Source organism: Leishmania donovani, chromosome 12 (assembly GCF_000227135.1).
Source record: "Leishmania donovani BPK282A1 complete genome, chromosome 12".
In the NCBI taxonomy this organism is placed as follows: Eukaryota; Euglenozoa; class Kinetoplastea; order Trypanosomatida; family Trypanosomatidae; genus Leishmania; species Leishmania donovani.
In genome coordinates, this window is record NC_018239.1 from 198,450 (window position 1) to 221,539 (window position 23,090).

At 54.1% G+C, this 23,090-nt stretch overlaps 2 protein-coding genes across 2 annotated transcripts; both read right to left on the reverse strand.

Annotated features, from left to right (window-relative positions):
* Window positions 1–542: 542 nt before the first annotated feature.
* On the reverse strand, window positions 543–2,897 carry LDBPK_120420 (hypothetical protein, unknown function; the record flags this gene model as incomplete). Its single annotated transcript, XM_003859111.1, has 1 exon — window positions 543–2,897. The coding sequence occupies one exon, from the start codon at window positions 2,895–2,897 to the stop codon at window positions 543–545; it is 2,355 nt and encodes a 784-aa protein (XP_003859159.1).
* A 12,750-nt stretch (window positions 2,898–15,647) lies between these two features.
* Window positions 15,648–17,897, reverse strand: LDBPK_120430 (hypothetical protein, unknown function; the record flags this gene model as incomplete). The annotated part of the gene is made up of 1 exon (XM_003859112.1): window positions 15,648–17,897. One exon carries the CDS (start codon window positions 17,895–17,897, stop codon window positions 15,648–15,650), a length of 2,250 nt encoding a protein of 749 aa, XP_003859160.1.
* Window positions 17,898–23,090: the final 5,193 nt, after the last annotated feature.

Here is a 23,090-nt window from a genome sequence, read left to right on the forward strand (position 1 = left end):
AAAAAGATATCGAACACACAAGAAATCCAAGCGAGAGCCGGGAATGCACGAATCATACCAAGGCACACCGAAGCCAACAACGGCCATGGAAAGGGACCAGCAAAACAGAAAACACAGAAAACGCGAACGAAGCGACCAAGCACACACACACACACACACACACGTGCGCACATGAATGAGAGGAAAAAAAGGAGGGAGAGACAGTGAAGGCAGGGCTTAGAACGGCGTTCGACGTCCACCGAAGATATCCGTCGAGAGGGAGGGGAGGAGTGGTGTGGAGACTACAAGAGGATGATGCAGCGGCGCTCATTCATGATAGAAAAAGGAACGAAAAAGGTGGTGTGGTGATTGGAGAGGGAAGGGGATTCCAGTCACCAGACACACCAGCACACGCACCCGTTATGTGCTCCATTCGTTTCATGCATGCGGCAATCCCAACGGCACATGAAAAGAAGCGAGGGTAGACGGGAATACGAAGGAGAGGACACACGCACACGCGCGTGCCCCACCCTACGTTGACGACTGCTGCGCACCAACGCGGCCTATCCCGACATCTCCTGCGCTGCAGAGAGCAATGCCGCCTCATACGACAGGGATGAGCCCAAGAAGCTCACAGACGCTCGAGACCGTGGCGCGCCAGGCGGCAGCGGCACTGAAGCCGCAGCCTCGCTTCCGCTTGGCCGCCGCTGGGACTCCGCCAGCCCTGACTTTTCAAAGATGGCGCTGTCCTCCAAATCCTCATTCTCTACAGGTGATCCCACGGCGACTGCATCCTGTTCGTCTTCAGCAGGCTTGGAGCGAGTCGACGTCGACGCGTGTACCTCGGGCTGCGTCGCCGTGCCCCGCCTGAGCCCCATGCAGGACAATGAAGTGCTTATCAGTCGCGGGAAGAGGGCCAGCGACGGTGGTGCATCCCCGGCGACGGCAATCGTTTTAGCAGCAGCAGAACGCGCGCTGCTCCTACCATCGTCAAGAACAAGAACAGCCTTGTCAGAAAGCAGCTGCTGCTCTGGGCACGGGGCCTCCTGTGGAAGCCGCCATGCCGAGGCATCCTTGCACAGCCCCTCTGACCGATTGTGGTATTTTGCGACGACATGCCCCTCCACCTGTCGCCGCAGTTCTTCGCGGCCGGCGGCTGTCTGCTCCGCCCACAACTCTTGCCGCTGCATGGCACGCATGGCTCTGTCGCACTCGGTGGCGAGGCACGAGTGCAGACGCTGCGGAGCTGCGGCAAGGGAAATTTGAGCATTCCCATCAGAGAAGGATGGAAGCAGCCAAGAGAGGTCCTCACTCCGCGCGCCCGTCGCCGGCGCTGTGAGCAGACGGTACGTCGAAGGCATCGCAGATGTCACCGCCACGGCGGGCGCCGTAGCCGTGACCTCCCCGTTGTCCTTGTCCCTGCCGCTCTGCATTTCGCTGGCCATCGCAGTGGAGAGAGCGCACGGTGGGCGGGGCGGTGACTGCGACGGTGTGGACAGCAGCGCCGCCTCAGCAGTAGCACTGGCGTTTACAGAGGAGTCATCCTTGGTCGAGAAAGTGGATGCGTATCGCATCAGGGCAGAGGCGCTTCGGAACCGTTGCGCGGCGGTCGGAGAAGGCGATGTATAAGGTGTGGCGCTAGCCGTGGTCATGGCCGCGGCGGCAGCTGCGCCGGAGAAGGTGGTGGCTCGGCTGGTGTTGGATCGCATTAGTGGCGTATCCACCGTTGCTGTAGCGCCCCCGTCGCTGCTCTCGACACCATCCTCCGTGAGACAAAAAGAGCCCAGCATGGTGCTGCCGGAGACGTATGATGAGCGGCGACGTGCTGCGGGGAGCACCACAGGCATGTCCGGCTCTGCTGTACACCCTGCCGACAGCAGCTTGTGCACGACCGTGCGCGGCGGCGCGCTTTGAGACTGGTGGCGCTGCACGGCCTTCTGCTCCGTTCCGCGTGCCGGGCAGCACGCCGCGATGGCGGGGCTTAGCGGCAGCGACGGCTGATGCGTGAAAGGACTGAATGCCGGCGATGGCGACGGGATACTCACACTGCAGCTGTAACTGGGGCTCAGGTTGTCCTGGTTATCCTTGGTCAACGGCGGAGAGGTTGACACAGCAGGGGTTTCGAACGCGGGGGCCGGTGGGGGCGGCGGCACACTTGCACGCCTGGCCGGCGACCTGGTAGAGGCTAGGGTCGCCGCTGTCGCGGACACGGACATAGTATAAGCACGCACGGCAGCGTCTTCGGCATCAGAAATAGCACCAACGTCGGCCTGACGAGGCGCTGAAGGCAGCGGGTTGGCAGTCCGGGACTCCGCTGGAGCGCTCAGCGCGCCCTCTGACAGCCGCGGCAGTGCGTGCATGCGCCGATGGTGAGGCTCAAAGCCCCCGTGAGCCGGGTCATTGGAAGGTCGCGGCTCATCGCCTGGAAAGCTATGCATGTCGCACAGCCTCGAAGCGTCTGCGTCTAGCGCGGGAGACGGCGTTGGTGGTGTGGCAGTGTGCTCGGACAGCAGATCCTCGCCGCTGCCGCTACCGTTTCCGTGAGATCCGTGCGGTAAAGCAAGCATGTGTGCTGAGGCGAGTGCCAGCTTGCGTGGTCGTCGCGGTGGCAGCGTGGGAGACGTGGATGCCGCGTGCGACGTAGCGGCGGAGGACAGAGAGACAAAGGCACAGTGTTGAGCCGCACTGGCAAAAGCATGAGCGGCAGACATGCACGTTGGGGCATTCGAAGTGACGGTTCTGGCCATGGCCGAAGCTGTCCCCGGTGCGGCGGCCGGCGTGCCTGCAAGCGGTCCTTCACTTTCCATACTGAAAGACTGCGGCAAGAACGGTGATAGCGGCAGTGTTGCTCCGCTGCTTTGCCGCGAGGCGGGTTCCGGCCCTGCCACGGCTGCTGAAGGGGCGTTGAACGACTGCATCCGTCGCGAAGAGCTCGCCCGTTCAGCCTGGATAAAAAAAAAATAAAACAGAAAATGAGCACCGCTTCGAGTAGTATGGCGGGGGCACAAACACTTCAGAAATCGAAGCCTGGAAAGAGTGCAGGTGCACTGCAGCAGCTACGCAAGAACACGCGGAGAGCCAACCCAACACAAGCGGCAGCTTTCGTTTTCGGTTTTTTTTCTGTGTGTGCTGTTTCGCCCGTATACAGATCGCTAGGTACGTATGCAGGTCACGCACTCGGATATGGCTGGAGGAGGGTGCGAGAGAGGGAAAGAGCCACAAGACACGGCAAAAAAAAGAAGGTTCGAGGATGGGCACAAGCGAAACAGCAGACAAAAAGGGAGTGATAGTGAGAGGGTCAGTGAGGGAGTGTGCGTGCGTGTGCTAGAGCACCACGAAGAGCACAAGGGCAGCAGTTATTGCCAGCCTGCAGCAGAGGGAAGAGCGAAAAGGGAAGGGAAGGGAAGGGAAGGGAGGGGGGAGGAGGCAGAAGTTACGAGAAGGAGGGAAGAAGAGGCAACGACAAAAAAAAGAGGAAAATAGAAACAAAACAAAACAGAGTATATATAAATATATATATATATATATGTGTGTGCGTGTGTATAGGGGAGAGAGAAATACCAAGCCGCAGCCGCCAAACACACAAAAAAATGAATAATAAAAACAAACACACACACACATGCGAAGCCTGCAAAATCCACACACGCGTACGCACGCGCGCTCACAGAAAGCAGAGGGAGAGGGGAGATGGCCTACGAAACTGAGCACACGGACGGAAAATCTGCGGCACAAGTCAAGCGCAGAAAAGCAGAAGAGGATGGAGCACACGCCCCAAACAGCCAAGAGCTTTCAAGCACACCGAACAAAAAGAAAGTGAGCGAGGATGGCAGGACTCAGCTCTCCTGCTGGCCACGACAACCGTCCAATCAGATCCACTCACCGCACTCGTCCTATTCGAAAAAAAAGGAGAAAAGCGAGGGTACAACACGTACACGAAAAGCGGCGAAACGACCGAAACAAAGAAACGAGAAGAGGCAGGTTGGAGGTACGGTGCAGCAGAGGCACGCAAGTCCTTACGTGTTTCTGCGTGCTGGGCAAGGACTGGGCAGCCTCGGAGACGTAGAGGGCCTGTCTAGCAGAGCAGAATACTCGAATAGTCTCCTCACACAAGCACACGTGTGTATGTGTGTGCAGGTCGCTCGGCTTGATTCTTTTTGCCGTGTGTGATATCTCGACGCTGACGTGAGCAACAGCCCTTACCTCTCTCTCTGTAAGTGCGAGTGCGAGCGTTCGTATTTCTGTGTTCGTGTGCGAACAGATGGACGCAGAGAGCAAAGCCCCTCGGGAGCGGACGACGAAGGCGGAGACGGCGCGGCGGTAACGTACCAGCTGGCAGCGGTGCGGTGATGTCACACCAGCGTAAAAGGGAATACAGAGGGAGATGTGAAGGGAGATAGAGAGTGGAAGCAACACCAAAACAAAAAAAAAAACTATGCGCGTATAGATACAGATAGATATAGATATGTGTATACTGGCAAATATCAGCTCGCACAGCAAAGGACAGAGGCGTGAAGGGGTCGACCGCACGCAGGAGAGAAGCACGCACACACACGCACACACACAAAAAAAATGAGCCGAACAAAATCGCGAATAGAAAACAAATAAACAGAGAGAGAGCACGATGTACGGCTGCACAACAAAAGAAAAGAATGTGCGTGACCTGTATCCGATCTCCTATCGGTATCTCGGCTGTTTGTTGTTGCCTCGCCTTCTTCGTACTTCGTAGGGGAGCTCCTCGTTACGCCTCGTGGCGTGGACCACTACGACGACCACAACGAGAGAGCGTCCGATTTACTATATACCGATGCACGAGGCAGTCAGTAACAACACAGAGAACCAGGAAACGGATAAAGAGAGAAATCGCTAGAAATGGCAGCCCTCCCTGTGATGGTGGTGGACACGTCGTCGCTGTCGTCGCTACAGTGTCGCAAGTGCAGGATGAGAAGACGGTCGGCACCGAACGTGAGCGCGGGAGGGCGGAAAATGGGGAAGGGGAGGGGGTGAAAAGCCACTTAAAAAGACCCTACTAGCGAGCCTCGGGTTATGGTTGAGCCGGCAGGGAGGGATGGAGAAGGGGGTGGGGTAAGAGAAATGGCCGATCCACAAGGAGTGGTGGGTGGTGAAGGAAGAGGGAGGAGGGGGCGAGCACACGTGCACGGTGGGGAGCGACGAAAAGGGGGAAAACGCAACAATGAAGAAAGAAAAGCGCGGAACGCAAAAAGAAAAAACGAAAATAAGAGAGAAAGAGAGATAGAACGAGCAGAGCAACCGAAAGGCAGCGGATCGCTTACGAGGGCAACAGAGGTATAAGCGGGGAGCTGCTCAACCCTGCACAAATAAACAATAAAAATAAAAAGGCAAAAAAAATCGTGCACGCACGCAGACGCTTCGAGACAGAAGGCTGCCGTTGGGTGGGTAGGAGGAGGGGTCTGTGAGCTCGTGCGCTTGCGTACCTGTATATGTGTCGCTTCTGTTTGCGTGTTCGTTTTTCTCCGTCCTATACCTTTCCTGTGTCGCAGCGGCGGCTGTCTGTGCTTTCTGTGGAGGGAGGGGAGCCTCCTTTGTGTGTGTGTGTGTGTGTGTTTCGGTCGCTGCCTAATGGGATCCCGTTCACCTTTCCCTTCCCTTTTTCGAATGTACCCTTCCGCTTTTCACTGTGTCTCGCGATGCGACGGAGCAATACGGCTGATGTGCTGGAGAATAAGCACCGGAGCAGTGGTCAGTAGAGGGCCCACGTGAGGGATGAGGCGAGGCGAGGGGAGAGGGTGGGGGGAAAACTGGCAAAAAGAAAGGAATCACAACCGCACTAAGTCTCACGAACGTACAGTCAAGAAGAAGCGAAGGAGATAATAAAAAAAAAAAAACAAAAAAGCGCAGTTTTGAGAGAGTGCAGTGGCTATGTTTTTTTTTGTTGTTGTTGCTGTTGACCGCTAATCCCTATCTGCCGTTGTGTCGCTCCGTGCACTTCCGTGTATTTTGCTTCCCTTCGTCTGTATGTATGCCTGTGACCGTCCAAAAACCGTTGGGTACTTCAGCCTTGTTGTGTCCCTTATCCTGCGTGCCTGTTTTCTTTTTCTTTTAGCGGGAGGCTTCGTGCCCACTCGTCGTTCCTCCCAAGGGAAGGTCAGTTCAGTTCCTCGTTCTCTCCTGCCTTGCCGCTGGCAACAGCGTCGCTTGTTGACCCTCCTTGCCTGTTCTCACTTTCGAGACGTGTCTGACGGTGTCCTCCTTTCTTCCCTGTGTACCCTCGTGGCTACGTGAATCCTCGATGACGATTAACACAGGAGGGAGGGCGTGGGAGGGGCAGCACCCGAACGCGGAGAGACTCGGGGGCGAACAAAGAAGCGACTCCACCCAACGACACACGCAAACCCCAGAGCAAATACAAAAATAAATCTAAGAAAAAGAGGACGAGAGCCCAGACGCAGTCAAAAGATTGATGAGCTCGGAAAACGGAAAAAAGAGGAGGAAAGCGAGGAGAGAATAGTCGCGCCGGCAGGGGAAGAAGGATAGCACGCAGCCAAGATGATACGCAGGACGAAGCACGGACAAAAAAAGGGGGTGTAGATGAAAGAAACAAGCAAACACGCGCACACGCGCACGCACATGCAGAACGGTCAGACACGTATGTGCATCCCAGCTGGGAGGGTGAGGGAGACGCGTGCGCTCGAGGGCACCGCACACACACACACACAAACGACGCGGGAAGCACAAATTTGAAACGGCAAACACAAAAATGACCGCAGCAGAAGGGAAAAAAAAGAAATACATATGAGGGGGTCCTCACACACGTGCAAAACGTATGCACGCCCGACACTCACACAAGCGGAAAACAAGGAACGGCGCAGCCTCGCCCGAGAAGAGGAAGTACTAACAACCTGGAAGGAAAGCCAGCAAAAAAAAAAGAAGTACAACATAAAAAAAACGGAAACTATTCGATGACACGAAATGCTGACGACGCACGCAACCACATGCGCATCCAGAGAGGACAGAAAATGTGAGCCGTGTCCGGTGGTCAGAGCGTCAGCCTCGAATAACAGTTCCCTCGTTTTCGCTTTCCTATTTTGTTTCGTTGCGCTGCTGCCGCTGTTCTTGTCGGTGATGTGGTCAGAGTGTGTTTGTGTCTGTACACGAATGGAAACAAAAAGGGGACAAATGGCGATATCGCTACATACGTGCAGGACAACAGTAGCACGCAAACACGCACGGCAGCGCAACGACAAAATCCAAGACCAGGCGACGCCAAGGAAAAAGCAGAAGAGTCACAAAAGACGGGAGCCACAGAGAGCGAGAGCCAAAGAGAAAAGGGAGGAGGATGCGTGTCACTTTCTGTTCGGACAGTCAGAGTAGCAAGAATGAATCGCTGATTCGCAATTCGTTTCTGAGTGTTTTCGTGTGTGTGTGTATGTGTGTGTTCCTTGTGCTCGAAGGTTAGAGTGTACGTTAAGCGCACCCAAACGTCGATAGCCTGCGTGTCCGCCTAGCCTCCACTGCGCTTCTCTGGTGCTGCGGTGGCCCTAACCGCGTGTCCACGCACACCCCGGACCCTTGCCAGCAAGAAAAGTACTGCCCGTGGGAGAGCTTATTGGATTGCGGTTGTAGGCAGGGGAGTGTAAGATACCTCGTTGCCCAACACGGTGAAACTTGCGCCCCCTCCCCTCCCTTTCTGTCCGTTTTTTTTTTTTGATGGAGAAGATAGATACCAGCTTGAATTCCGCTGCTGTTGCGGTGGTGGCGGTCGATGTGCGTGGTCCGAAAGGGTCCACCTTCGTCTGCCTCCCTCACCCTTTTTCTTACCTTTTTCTCTTTTCGGCAGCGACGATCTCGTTTATGTGTTTCGCTGGCAGTGCAGAATGCCTTCGATGCTGTTTCTCCTCCTCTTCTCGTCGCTCTGAGTTTCCCGTGCTTGAGCGGGCCGCTTCACGTTTTTTTTCGTTTCTCTGCGTCGGTGACGCCAGCCGTGTTTTGTTCCCTGAAGTGTGCGTACACACACACACAGACACGTGCGCACGCGCGCGCGGGCACAAAAATGGTCAGAGCACGTTCTTGTGGAGAGAAGGGGAGCAGAGAGAAATAAGCGAGGAGAAACAAAAAGAGAGAGGGGGAGGGGCTGATGCTGATGATGGCACACACGAGCAAGCAAACACAAGCGAAAGACGGAGAGGCCCAAAAGGGATGGGTGGGTGTGGAACAAAATGACAGCTAAACGATGAAAGAAGAGAGAGGTTGCTTGAGGGAGGAAGAAGCACAGAGGGGGGTTGGGGATGCAGTCCCTCTGTGTGTGCCCGTATGCTTTCCTTTTGGTTTACGATTCTCTCTCGCTGGCGCACGTTTTGTTGCTGCTGCTCTTCTCTCCTTCCTCGTCAGATGCTTTTTTGGTTGGAGTCTGTTCGGTGGGTGTGGTTATAGCTGGTCCTCGTGCCGGAGTTTCTCTGTTTGATCGTTCTTGTGTGCCAACTCGCCTCGCCGTGCTCGGGCTTATCTGCGTCCGTGAGGAGAAGCGCCGGCGTGCACGGAGTGTACGCCAAGGAATGTGCTCATGGGAGCAGGGAAGAGGGGAGAAGCACAAGTGAGGAGGACCATCACCATGTACACAGAAAAAACAGTGAAGAGAAGGAATAAGGTGCGGAGACATAGAAAACGAGACGTGATGCAAGCACTTGCTTTTTTTCTCCAAGCACCGTTGTTTACTCTCCGCTCTCCCTCCCCCCACTGTCTGTCTGGTCTGTACACATGCGGAGAAGCAACGGCGTACTTTCATCACCTCGCCCATTCGCAGAACGGCTGAGACAGAGTGAGCCAGAGAAAGAACAGGATAGTCGTGCATGCGCGTCGGGTAGTGAACGGAAGGTTTCTTCGTTTTTCGTTGTCGTTTTTTTTTCTTTTCGCGCACGCTGAAAAGAAATCTCGGCCGCTTCTCATGCACAAGGCTGCCTGAAAATGTGCTTCCTGAAGACACCTTTGCCTCCCCCCGTGTTTGCTTGTCTTCCTGCCGCTCATGTCGCCGACTCGCTTGCACGTATTCGTTTGGCGGTTCTCTGCGATGAGGTCGTCTCGCTCTCATGACCCCTCCTCCTCCTCCTTCGCCTCACGGAGAAGGCAAAGCCAGGATAGGACGCTCGCCTGAAGGCCGCACAACACAAGAAGGGGCTGAGAGAGCGAGATGGAGACCACACACACACACGCGCACACGTTGCACTTGTGTACGTACACATGCACCCAAAAACTGGCATATACACGAGCGCGCGCGAAGCATGAGCAGGTGCAAGCTCCCGGTATTTCGAAGACAGCAAAACAAAACGCAACAGCACATCAGGCAAAAAGAAAAGGCGGCTTCACAGAGTCCGGCGGTGTCCCTCTCTCGCTCGAGGCGCTCCCGCCCGCGGCCGCGTTCTTTGTTGTTGTTGGTTGCGTTGTTGTTGCGTACTTTGTGTGGGCCCTCGCTGCCCCGTCTGCATACGCGCGGCCGGGGACGCCAAGGCACTGAAAACAAAAAATGAGGAAAGTGGAGGGGCAGAAGGGAAGACGAGGAAAGAGAGCGCGAAGATCACCTCAGGGCCACGCACAGCCGCGTGCACATGGGCAAGATAGAGCCGCGTGCCGCCGAGCCACAGCGCGTAACGCAAGTCGAGGAACAAACGGGGGAAACAGAAAAGAAAAAAAAGAAAAAACGGGAGACCGCTTCAGCTCTCACGCAAGCGCGCGCGCACACACGCACATACACGCGCGTGAGTGTTTGTGTGTGTGTGTATGTATGTGCAAGGCATGCACACAAGAAACTCAAGAGGGACGCAATAATGGAAGTAGTACAGGTGAAGAACAGAGACAGAGAGAGAGGGAGGTGGGCTGAAAACGATCGAGAAAAGAAGAAAGATGGCCTCTGTGTGTGCGTGTGCGTGTATGTGTATGTGGGAGGGAGCGGGGAGGGGGTATGCGACGTGCATGCCAAGTGACGCCTCCATCCCCATAGCGAAAGACAGAGAGACAACCATGAAAAGGGACGAAAAAAAAGAGAGAAACAGCCGTGAAGGGAGAAAGATGGGGGACGAAGCAACACAAGAGCAAGAACGCACATCAACACAGAGAGAGGGGGAGAGAAGCAGTAAAAATAAAAGAAAAGACAGCCAGAGAGAAAGAGAGAGCGAGCGACTCATGTGCGTCATGATGAGCAATACGGAGTCCAAAATATAGGAAAGGAGAGCATGCAGTGAAAGATACAAGAACAGGTACCCCACACACACCCACACACACACGCAGAAACAAGCATACTTCCGTTCTTTCAAAAAGAAGATTGCGCATGCGCCACAGAGTATCTCTTTGTTTTCTTTTTTTTTCCGTCTGTATGCCTGCATGCATGTGTGTGTATACATATACAAGCGTGTGTGTGCGTGCGTGTTGGTCATCGCGCAAGGAAACAAAAAAAAAGAGAACAGAGAGACGGAGACATAGTGTGGTGGTGGTGGGTGAGGGGAGTGCAGAAGGCGTGCCTCCGAGTTCTTCCATGTTGCCACCCGAAAGTAGAAAAGGAGAGAAGAATCAAAAAGCAAATAGTGAAGTTGATAACAGGAACAGAGAGAGAAAGAGATGGATCGACCCTTGTGGGTGTGGGGGGAGAGGGGGAGTCAGGACGGTATACCTCCTGCACCATCCATATTATAGAGCCCACGGTGGCCCAGGAGCACGTACGAAGCCGCCGCACATCGACCTCTGCGTTACACTGTGACGGCTACAACGAGCCGGCATGCCATCACGCACCTCTTTTAGAGCATGAGGAGAAGAGACGAAGGATGGGAGAAACGAATTGGGTGGCTTTGGAGAGAATGATGGCTAAGACAGACAGGGACGCACTCCCACTCCCTTGTCTGCATCGGTGCTCTCGCGCTCTTCTTGCGCAGCAGCAGAGCATACTCACATACAGCTTCACAGAAGAGGGAGTACAGACGCACAAAACGAAGAAAATGGAGACGAGCAAAGAAGAAGACAAGACACGGAAGTAGAAAACAGAAAGACAGGAGGGGCCATGTAACCTTGTCCTAAACAGACTTCGCTGCTCGCGAGATTAAAAAAAAAGAGGAGAGCCAGCATTGGCACCACACCAGCACGCACGAACGGTAACGAACGAGGAAAATGAGGGAAGCGAGGAAACTCTGAAAAAGAAAAACTCACGAGGGATAGAGAAAGAACGCGGAAGAAGTGAAGGCACAAAACCACGCGAGAATACGACACTGGCAAAGAGCCAAGAACAAGCATACATGCATGTATGTATGTATAGAAAGGAAGGCGGTGGCGGGGATGGGCATCAGCCAGTAAGGCGGTACGAAGAGAGAGGGAAGCAGAAGGGCATGATTGCTGCTTTCTGCGCTTCTCTTCTTTTTTTTTTTTGGGGGGGGGGGCTTTTAGAGCCGTTTGTTTGCTTGCTCGATGCCATGTGCAGCAGCAGCAGCAGCGCCTATGTACCCACGCCCACACACACATACACACGGAAGGTACGGGTTGTGAAAGGGTTCCCTCTATGTGTATGTGTGTGGGGAGTGCGTGGGTATATAGGCGCACTCGCTTACTTCTCCGTTCACCGTTTTGCGTGCTTGTATAGCCACTTGCGTGCTCGAGGTAACGGTGCAGCACCGTTGCCACGAGCCAGAGGCAGTGAACAAAGGGCAAGGAGGGAGGGAGGGGGAGGGGGTGATGGCACGGATGTGCCGTGGCAAACACGCACGCGAAAAAAAAAGCGAGAGAGCTCCGTGTGTATGGGTAAGCATGTACGCGCGCGCATGGCATTCACTGCCTTGCGTCTTGACGGTTGTGTTTTTTTTTGTCTCTTACCGTTTTCCTTTCCTGAACTTCCTTTATGCTGGAGCGTGTGCTCGACAAGAGTTGGTGTGGTGGCAGCAACGTGCAAAGTCGTGTGGGGAAATCGAGGAGTCACCGATGCTCGCACGCAGGATGGAGCGTTACACTCTTGTTCTCTTTGGAGAGGATAGGAGGAGGGTCCGCTGCCGCGAAAGAAATGCTGTGTACACCGCAAAATATGGAGATACGGATAGATAAACAGAAAACCAGAAAACCAGAAAGCGTTTTATACGCGAAAGGAGATGTTGCACCAGGAAGTGCTGTACTGTCTTTCGCTGGCCCTTTTTTCTCCGCGTGTGTGTGCGCGCGTGTTTTTCTCTATGCTTTGTCGTCATGTGTATAACGCGTTGTCGTTGCCAGCACACGCACGTTCCTGCACAAGTCCTTCGTCTCGCGCTGATCCTTGCTTCGTCGTCGTCACGAAATTTTGCGCGGTCGTACATGTTGGTGTGCACGCGATTACGAAGAGAGAAAAAAAAAAGCTGTAACGTGGGCGTGATAAAGAGATGCGAGCTCGAGAGAGAGAGAGATATAGTCTCTTGACACCCTGCTCAGCTGCAACTGGGAAGAAGACATCAAGCACGCACACTCACACAATCGAAAACAAAAACAACTAAAGGAAAAAAAAGGAGAGCGGTGAGCGCATGCGTCGCCTCGAACAGAAGCCCGCACAAAAAAAAAAAAAAACAAAAAAAGGAGCAACCAAGACAGAGAGAACGAGAAAGGAAAGTGCGCGCGCACACACGCACGCACGACGACGATGCAACCGACAAAAAAGGGGAAAGAAAGAAAAAGTAATGTAGACCAGCACATACGCAAAGAACATAGAAGGCAGACGAAGGAAGAGGCGGGGTGGGGTTGGGAGTACACGGGATCGACTGTCCAAACAAAAAAAAGTAAAAGAAAAAGCGACGGGAGACGCCACCAGCACGTCGCCCTCAAGGTCACGAGAAAAAAATATACTGGAGCAGAAAACCAATGAAAACGCCCAAAAAAAAAATAACAGAAAATTTATGAGAGGCCAGAAATAAAAAAGAAGAATAAATACGTTGGCTCCTTCACAAGCAAAACGTCATGCGATTGAGCAACATCCGCTCCGCCCCACCTGGTTATAGGCACACACACACACAGTTCCGCACGCAGGCGGGAAATGAAGGGGTGGGAGGGGGCGGGGTATGCAACTGAGCAGAGAAGGCCGGAACGGAGCAGCAACGCGGAGAACACACAAGACAGTTTCGGTACATGGACAAAGAACGAAAGAGGATACAAGAGTGAACGAAGAAAAACAGACAGACAGACGAAACCAGAAAGAGCACAAAAGAGAGAGAGGCGGTGTAGGTGTGTGTGTGTGTGCTTCAGGGCGTGGCAGAGAGAGACGCACAGTAGCCGTTCGTCAGACTGGTACGGTGCTTGTTGTACGCTGCGCGTGTGCTTCTCCTAAGAGGAGAGAAAAAAAAGGACAACACAAAGGAAAGCGGCAGGGCAAGCACCAGTTGTGAAGGCGAAGCAAAACACGCAGGTGCCTCGATCCAAACAGCAAAAAGAGGGTGGGAGAGAGAGCAACCGAGAAAGCTTGGGGCGTAGGGAGAAGACGATGCGTCCGCCACACATAGTGTAGATGCAGGCATATCCAGCATCCAGATGAAAAATGTTGAAAAGGCAAAGAAGAAATAACCAGGAAGGCGTACATGTTTGAAACAGATGCGTGTGTACAACACAAGGTGGAGGGAATACGCAGGACAGAAACGTAAGAAAAACGTCAAGGCAAAATAGATGGGAGTAGGGGCAAGGCTCAGAGATGGAGAGCGCGCGCATACATGTGCGCTTAATTTCCAGAAACGGAAAACACATATCTGCAGGTATGTTCCAGAGGAAAATCAACAGATATAGCGCTGTGCAATAGGTGCGCGGAAGCCCATGGGCGTGGGTCGCATAAAAATAGCCATGCATAGAAAATGGAGCCCGTGCCCCGAGGTCCATGCACATGAATATGCTGCTGAGGCAGCATAACGACACAGAAAAAGCGTCTCATCACATGCGCACAGCAGCGATCCTGAGCAGCGGATGCGTGCGGTAGAAAGGAATACCAAGAGCGAGAAAGGCGCGAGATGGTTGTACTAGGAAACGAAAAGAGAAGCAACATCTAGCTTCGAGCACGGAGACCCAAACAGGAGAGCAGGAAGAGGGAAAAAAACATCAACAAAAAAGACGCGAAGACCACGTTTGAAAAGAGACGTACACACACATATATACATATACATATATATATATATATGTGTGTGTATAGCTCTCTTTCCATGTGTAAATACATACACAAATACATACCAAACAGAAAAAAAAAATACAGATGAACAGACAATAAGATAAAAAATAAAGACAGGGGTACATACATACACGTATATATATAATATGCTTGAACATGACACCTAATAAATACAATAAATAGGGAGGTACAAGGGAATAGAACGAGAAGAGGGGGAGGTGCCCGTGTAAGTGGGTGGAAAGAAGGAAGGGAGTTCGCTCCGTGTTTCAAGAAAAACAAGCGGTCAGCGTTACCTTCCGCGCGATCACTCCTGCTTCTGTTATTGTGAAACAAACAGCAAAAAAAAAAAGAAACGCTTACTTACTGGTTTGCCTGTGTGGTGGTGTATGGGTACGCTGCGCTGCCCCGCTCGCCCTCCCTTTTAGCGCCTTTTGTGCTTTGCAGATCCCTCTTGAAACGGGGAAGGGAGGTGGGCAGGTGCACACGGCAAGGACCGTGCTACTACATCAGTACGCGTCCATGGCCACGTCATGCGGCAAGCACGAAGACGAAAGCAGAACAAACGAATAAAATAAAAGCGCGCAGCACACTCCTCCTCTCTCCGTCAGGTTGATTGAGCGAAGAGCAGGGTGAAAGAGCAGGCTCAGAGGTAACGGCGCACATTCACACACACACACACACACACGCACAAGAGGGAGGAGGAGGCAGTAGCCAACGCTAAAAGGGGGAAAAAAAAAATAAAGATACAACGAATCAGCCCGCGGAAACAGAAAAGCAGCGGAAACGAGGGCAGCGAGCCAGATGGCAGATGAGCATGGCAGGGATGCAAAGCACGACGAACAAGAGAGAGAGAGAAGGGGGAGAGAGCCGCAGCATGCACAGAAATCACGAGAGCCGCGAAAACGGCTCCTTTGCCGGATGCGCCGCCGATTCTATGAAGGCAACGAAATACCCGAAAACAAAGAGATCAAAGGTGCGGTATTTTGTTGTTTGGTAGAGCGCGCCAGATCCGCCTCCATCCGGAAACGCGACGGCACGAGAGGGAGGAGTTGCGGGAGAAGAGATGCAGGTGTCCTGGCAAAACATGCACAAGCGAAGGCAAAATGAGGAGGACGGCGCATGTGTGCCTACGTGGATGTGCCTCGTTCCCAGTGGTAGCCACTTCAAGAGAAAGGGGTAAGGAGGAGGGGGGCTAGGGATCAGTAGCTCGTGCTCCCGATATTTCTTCCTTTTTTGCCCCACCCCCTCTCTCTCCCGTTTTCTTCCTGTGGAAATGGCATTCCTTGTGGGGTCCTTTTCGTGTCTTCGCTGCTTTTCCACTGTTCGTCGGCGGCAAGGGGGGCGCTGCTGCTCTGTACCTCTTTGCGGCGTTGACAAGATGCATCTAAATTTACCAAAAAGGCCGCTGTAGTACAACGTCCTATTCACCACAGTTCCTGTCGATCCCTGCTTTATCCTCCTCCCCTGGCTGCACTGTTGTGGGCATACGCCGTTTTTTTTCCCGCTCGCTCTCGGCCTGTCGATCGCGATCACGTCAAGCTCGAAAAAAAAAAGCTCAACGCACGCCGGTCATCACCTCCAATGTCCACATCACAGCAGAGGCGAAGACCTCCTCTTCCTTCTCGGCGCGAAGCACAGACGCCACGGAGGAGAACGGGAAGGTCGAGGTAAACTGCGGAGAAGCCGGGGAAGGGGTGTCAGGTGTGTCAGGAAGAACATCAAGAGTGAAGGAAGGAAGCAGCCACGCGCCGCCATCCTCGCAGTCGTCATTCAGGCTGCTCTCCGCATCCTTACTAGCAACGCCAGCAGCTGCCACCAGCTTTACTGAATCCCACGTCGGAAGGGAGCTGATGCCACGAGCTGACCATACGCCGTCGTCGCCGCGTTGCTCAACGGCGCGCTCGAAGTGCGCGTAGCACCGCGCGAGACGCCACACATCACACGGCTGCCGCGCGATCATCTCCTCTGCTGCGGCAGCCGGACGTGATGGAGCCCGAGTGATGTACGCGATGGACTCAGTACCAGCAGAGGCGTAATAGGATAGTGGCGGCAGCATCAGGTGCAGCACCGATGACCCACGTAACGTGGTCGAGCCTGTGGTAAGCGGCGGTGGGACCGCAGAGAGGTGTGCAGACACGGAGGCGGACCATGTGCCGAGGAAGGATAGTGACGCGCGTTCGAGCTCTGCCCAAGAGCGCATCGCCGACCCCCTTGCCAGCGCTCTTGACAGCACCTGGACAGAATGTTGCTCTGCTCGTGCGGAAACGCACGAACACGGCGTGAGCATTGCCGGTCTTGACCGAGGGGCCACCTTCCACAACGCTGTCGAAAGTGAGGCGCCCATGGCTGAGCTGCCGAGCAGCCACGCAGTCACTGGCGACGGAAGCATCGTCCATTGTGTGTGCTGCGTGCGCCTGCTCGCAGTTGAGGCCTGCAGAGTCGGCTCTTCGGCCAAGGCACCCCGTTGCTGGTCGGCATCCTCCTTCACATCCACTGTAATGTCCTTCATGGCGTACATGTCGTCATGATGCGCGCCAGATGCGTCGTATTCCACGCCGCACGGCACCTCCTCTATCGAAGATGGAAGCACAGCAGGTGGGTACAGCTCCAGCGGCGGCAGCCGCTCCGCATCTGCAGCGCCGCCTTCTGTAGAAGACGCGGAGTGGGGCGGGCCCGTTCGGGACGGGGTGCACCGCATGATCAAAGATACAAGCAATGTCACCTTAGATCCGACGGTCGTCCCACCGGTGGTGGCGCAGTTCGTCGCCTCTTCCGCCGCCCTTCCCTGTGCTTCGCTCGCGTAGCTGCTAACGGTCGAGGAGCTGGTGCTCACAGCGGCGGCCACGCTCTCGCTCGGCAGGAGAGTAGTCTCGCAGTCAAGCACGTAGCTACCTTCCGAAGCATCGCGGTTGTCACTGCTGGGCTTCGAGTGCGATAAGCTGAAGGATCGCGGAGAGGCTAAGCAGCCGTTCACCGTTCGACTTGCCACACCCGAATCCGTCGACGGTGCCCCTGCTCTCCTCACAGTCGATGCCCGCGCTGTTACCCATGTAGGCAACAGCAAGCGCCTCTTTGTTTCATGGCTTTTTAACTCAGCCTCTGGATCTGTCGCTGTCGCCGCGGTTGTGGCAATGTCTTCGCCCGCCGTAGCCACCTCGGCTGTCGGTCCCATGACCTCGAAGCTCGAAAAGCAGCCTGCCGTGTCCCTGCGTGACGACGACGGGAACGACGATGGCTGTCGCCGCTTCCGCTTACTGTCGTCCGCCTCGTCTTTCGTGATATCACTGCCCATCAACGTACTGAGGCGGCACTCGAGCCGCAGCTCACATGCGGAGCGCGACTTACGCACCGTCTTTCCACGCGCCGGTGGCACGCACTCCATGCATGGGCTGCAGAGGGCCGCGTCCTTGGCACTTGTACTAGCACCGTCGCCCGAGAGAGACGTGCGCAAGCCGCTCGTCGCAGCAGTACCGTTGAAGGCCTGAACATTTTCGTCGATCTCCGTCAGGAAAAACGGATCTAGGAAACCTCCCAAGCAAGGCTGTTGATGCTGCTGGTGCTGGTGCTGGTGAGGATGTGGACACGACTGCGAAAGCTCCGCTTGAACGGTGCCTCCGCTTGTCTTTGCCGCCGTGCGTGTCGCCGACGGGCACGAAGACGACATCCCCGCAGTGTCCGTCATCATCCTCGACGCTCCCGCTACGGCAGCTGCAGCGGTGCCGCCGGTGACGTCGCACAGGTGGGCGGGCGGGTGCACCAGAGAGGATGGGGTGGTCGTGGAGAGCGGACTCTCACAGCTGGGCATTGCGCCTCCGACTATGCTTCGGTGTCGTTGTGGTCACACAAAAAGAAGTGAGAGGGCGAAGCAACTCGGAAGAAGAGGAGGCACACACGCGTGGTGGCAACCCCTCTTTGAACTTCGTCGTCGCCTCCGCTTGGCTGAGCGTGTGCCTCGGGATGGGAGGAGAGAGGGACGGAAGGGGGGAGGGCGTGATAGAGAGCGTACCAAGACAGTGCCACCCACCAGATCACACAGATGCCCAGGCACAGACAGAGAGACAGACAAAGTCTCAGCTCGGGAGAACCACATATATAGATATAGATGTCAAGAAAATGTAAGCGTATGGGCTGGAGAAAACGGGAGCACTGGAGGCGCGCACACACACACACAGTCGCATACACAGGTGGAGCCGTCTCCGTGACTGTGTGTGTGTGTGCGTGTGCGTCTGTGGCTTTGCCAGCCCCGGTGGGATTGAGCTTTACGCCTCTCGTTGGCGTTCCCTCGGCGTGCGACAGCGAGGAAGAAAGAGGGAGATTGGGTGGGACAGAGTCGATCGTGCCCGCCGGCTGTGCGGCAGGATCAGGCCGTGCAACCACACACCCAAGCAGGGAGACAGACGGGCGGACAGACGGGTGTGCACGCGGGGGAGGAAGGGGAGGGCAAAAAAGCCTGCAAGACAAAGAAAAAGGCCGGAGAGGGGTAAAGAAACGAAAAAAGAAGTCGCTGACACAGCGGACGGAAGACGGGAGGAGGAGTGTGGGCGCGCGTGTGGTTGTGTGCTCCCTCCCCTCCACAGAGCCCAAACGAAAACACAGAGATCGAACTAGTGGGCGATGCAAGGGAGGCAGAGGTGTGCTGGAGGGGCGCAAGGGCGAAAGAGATGCAGCACGCCGCAGTAGAAGAGGTGGTAGTGGGAGGGGGGAGAGAAATGAAGTCTATGCGTGCTTAACGTGACTGCACGGAGCTTTCGATTGAGGTTTTACGTCAGAATCGATGGCACACACACACACACAGATATATATATATATATGTGCAACGGGTTACAAGTCGGCAAGAAAGAAAACGAGTTTGTGTGTGTGTGTTTACACTGCAAGCACAAACCAAGGAGAGAGCCACACACAGAAAAAAAAAGGTGTGCGAGGCATCGATAAAGCGCAGGAGAGAGAGACGCACGCACGCGTGTGTATGTACGGGCGGGTGGGCAGAGACGGAAGGAATAGCAGGAAAAAGAGACGCGGGAAGGAGATGAAAAATGTAGTTGGAGAGACAGTGCACTAACTCGCCGTGCTGAAAAGCGCTGAAGGCATCGTTCGTGTAGCTTGCCGTGGCCTTGTCGGCAAACAAGCAGACCAGGCTGATGAGAGAGAGGCATCAAGACTCAACGCAGTGGGGAGCAGGGGACGACGTCGAAAAAGAGGCACCTCACTTCCCCTATCTCACACGGTCGAACACGTTTTGCAACCGTCATCGTCAACGCTGCGCCACCGTTAGTCACGCGAAGGCAGAGGTGTGAGTGCATGATGGACTCCGTGGAGGGTCTTTTCTTTTTGTTTTTTTTCGTGACTCTTCCTGTTGCTTTTCTGCTGGGGAGGAGGACTTGAGTGTATATGTGTATGCGCAAGGCCCGATAACGCGGAGAGCATGGCCTGGACTACTGGGTATCGATGGATGAAGCAGCGGCAGCAGCAAAACACCGACAACACACGCACCCACACACATGTAAAGGCGAAAAAGGCGAAGGGTGGGTCGGCACCAACCCTGACCCTCCCCCAGCAGATGGGTTGAAACCATCGGGGTGAGAGAGACCGGATGCCACGACCCTATGAGCACAAGTGCACGGTGCACAGGCACACGCAGCAGCGCTCACACCCACACACATACACACAAGCACAGATCAGTCGCGAGCGCGCTTGCTTTCTCTCTTTTTTTTTCTGTATTGTTGTTTTCAGGTGTGCAATCCTCCGATCATATGGTCTTCCTTTCAGGCACTGGCTCGCGGCACCTCTCCCTCAGTCACGCTCCTATGCGTGGCACACACACACACACGCATGTGTATGTGCGTGTGTGGGAGGGAGGGAGGGGGAGAGGTGCGCATGAGTGTCGCATAAGCGCATCTTTCTCAACGGCGCCAGTAACAGGCCTTATGCCCTCTACGAGAAGAGTCACCACAGAGCGGGGGAAGGGGGAGAGAAGAAGGAGAGAAAGAGAGATGCACGTGGCGAAAAAAAAAAGGAATGTGCGTGCGAGTCTGCCAGATCACCTCCCACACCAACACGCACACGCACACACATACACATACACATAGAGAGGGAGGAAGGAGACATCGACAGCAGCACACAGCACTCCGGCACACGACAAAAAAGTAGAAAGCGCGTGACGAAAACACAAAAAAAAAGCAGGAGAGAGCCATCAACACAGAAAAAAAAAACACGAAAACACAACAACAAAGAAGGTTTGACCTTGGAATGATGAAGTAAAAGGAGCGAAGTAGCAGAGAGAGGAGAGGAGGAGGGAGATAGAAAAAAAACGAGAAGCAGGAGGCGACAGCGCTGTACGACTTAGGAAGCTCCATACAAACAAAAAAAAAGAAAGCGAAGGAGACGAAAAAGCAGAGGAGGAAGAAGAGCACATAGGTGTTGGCGAAGACAATGTCGAGGATGGCAGCCTCAGCCCCTTCCCCCTTCCCCGCCTGCCCTGTCCAGCGGATGATATGCAACCGCACCTAACGTAAGCGGCTTATAGCAGGTAACAATGGAAAGGGGAGATGCCGAGATGCCGACGACACAGTAAGGTTCGTGTATGACGCAAACATGCAGATAATGCAGCAAAATAAAAGGTTCGAGGTGATCGGAGGCACCTTCTGCCGCTGATGCCTCTCGCCTGCATCAGCACCATGTCAAGCGCAGCACCAATGCTCGCACCTCAAACCTCTTCGAGAAAGTGGGAGGGAAAAAAGAAGGGGGAACAGAAGAAAGAAAGCGTCCTCTTGTTGAAGCACTCGCGTGGCTTTTTTTCTTTACGTCATGTGTGGGTCACGTATGTGTCGCCGTGCGGCTGGCTGTCTAGGCGAACTTCGCCCACGGAGAACAAGAAGAAGAGAGGAATGAAGCAGATAAAACAGGAACGCGTACGTGTATCCGAACGTGATGGCGCTGCAAGAGAGAAGTGGGGTGGTGGGGTGCAGAAGAGAGCACTTGCGAGAAAAATCGAAACGGCCATAGCGGGAGAGGGATCACACACACACAAAAACAAAAAGCGGAACGTAGAAGAAAAAGACGCAGAGACAAAAAGAGGAAGCGGGAATGCAATATAGTGCACGTAATCGGGGCCTAAGAGCACACTGAGCAAAACAAAGAAAAAGCGAGGGTGGGGAGAGTGGTGAATCAACGTCGAAAGGCAAATAATAAAGCGGGGGAGGGAGGGGGAGGGGTGCTGCTGATGCCGCAAACACCGCAGGATGTTAGTTTGTATCGTGTACGTTTTGTTTCACATGGACTCTGTATTCGAGTTTGAACGTGACACTGACTTCCTCGTTCTGTTCTCCATGCGTGTGCCAGCGCGAGGTGCCTGCATACGCCCTTGCACGCAACCCGCTACAACGTTTTTTTTGTTGTTTCTATCTTCTATATATATGTATCGCTATCCGGGTTCGGTGGCCAGAGGTATGTGATGCGAGGCAATACCCCACCTCCTGAGACGATTTCGAGTCGTTTTTTTTTTTACGTTCTTTCGTTTCAGTGCTTCACGTTCACACCCGCATCAGCGCCCAAAGCCCGAGAAGTTCCCGCTTCCGTATCAGGACCAGAGATACGTCTAGCGGCCGCGGCTGCCTGTGATTCCACTATCGCCCTCTCGAGGCTTTTTCAGGCGAAGGGGAAAAAGCCAACGCACGCACAGAGAGAGAGAAGGGCATACCAAGATACGCAAGCACACACGCACTAGGGAGAAGCGGTGGATGCGCCCTCGCCGCACTGGCATCTTGGCGGTAGAGTAAGCGCAGAGAAAGGTGAAGGAGAGAGAGAGAAAGACAGAGAGCGATAAACGGAGTGCGAAGATGATGGATAGCCGCACAAACAAAAAAAGCGCGCAGCGGGTGGTGGGTGGGCGGTCGAAGCGAAGCAAGGGGAAAGCACATAAAAAAAAAACGGAAGAAGAGGTCAGCAAAGGGGGGAGCACAGCGAAACGAAAGTGATGCAAGCAGGCACACAATTCTGCTGGACGTTCTTCCAACCGCCTGAGCGTCTACTTCTGTGTGTATGTGTGTGTGTGTGTGTCTTGCGTATGTGTATATATATGAGGAAGGCAAACCGTCACCGCTGTATGCCATCTCGCAGTGTCTTATGCATGAGGGGGTGGGCAGGATGCGAAGGAGACATGGAGACGACGGTGAGACTTCTTCGCCGATAGCGGAAGGGCGGAGGGCAAAGGGGGGAGGAGAGAGATGCTGAAAAGCAGAAAAAAAAAGAACGCACCGCATGAGACGGAGATCAATAAAAGCGGAGAGAGGGAGATACACACGCACACGCAAAGGTGAGATGTGGGGGAGGCCACGAGGGGAGGCTCTCACAGAAGAGAACAGCAAAACAGGAAAAAAGCAAAACGACGAATACACACAAAAAAAAAGGTACACACGCACGGAAGCCAAGAAAAAAAAAAAGAAGGAATCTAAGTGCGAAATGTAGAGAGCGCGCATGCGCACAGCGGCTCAAAGCAGCTGCTAATTTCGCAGTTGAAGAGCGAAGAAAAACAACCGAGAGCAGCAAAGAAAGAAAGCCCCAAGAGAGAGAGAGACACGCACATGCACGCACAAGACAAAACACAAAAACATCGCTCATATTATAATGAACCAAGCCACCAAAAAAAAAAGAATTCGAAAGAAGAAACGGATGGGATCGCACGGAAGACGCTTAGCTTTCTCGCTTATACATATATATATATATATAGATATATATATGCTGGTTGTGGGTGTTGGTAAAATGGGAAGAGAAGGGGGTGGTCGAAACAGAGAAAAAGCAGTAAAAAAAAAAAAACATAGCAGCAGCAGCGGGTAGACCGTAAGGGAAGGAGGGAGGGAGGGGGTGTGAACGAGCGAGCGAGATAACGTGAAGACGAGTATGAGTTAGCCCAGAAAGAAAGAAAAAATGGAAAGGCGAAGGCGTAGTCACACAGAAGCCTCGAAAAGCTAAAAAAAAGAAGACACATACGCGCACCAGTGGA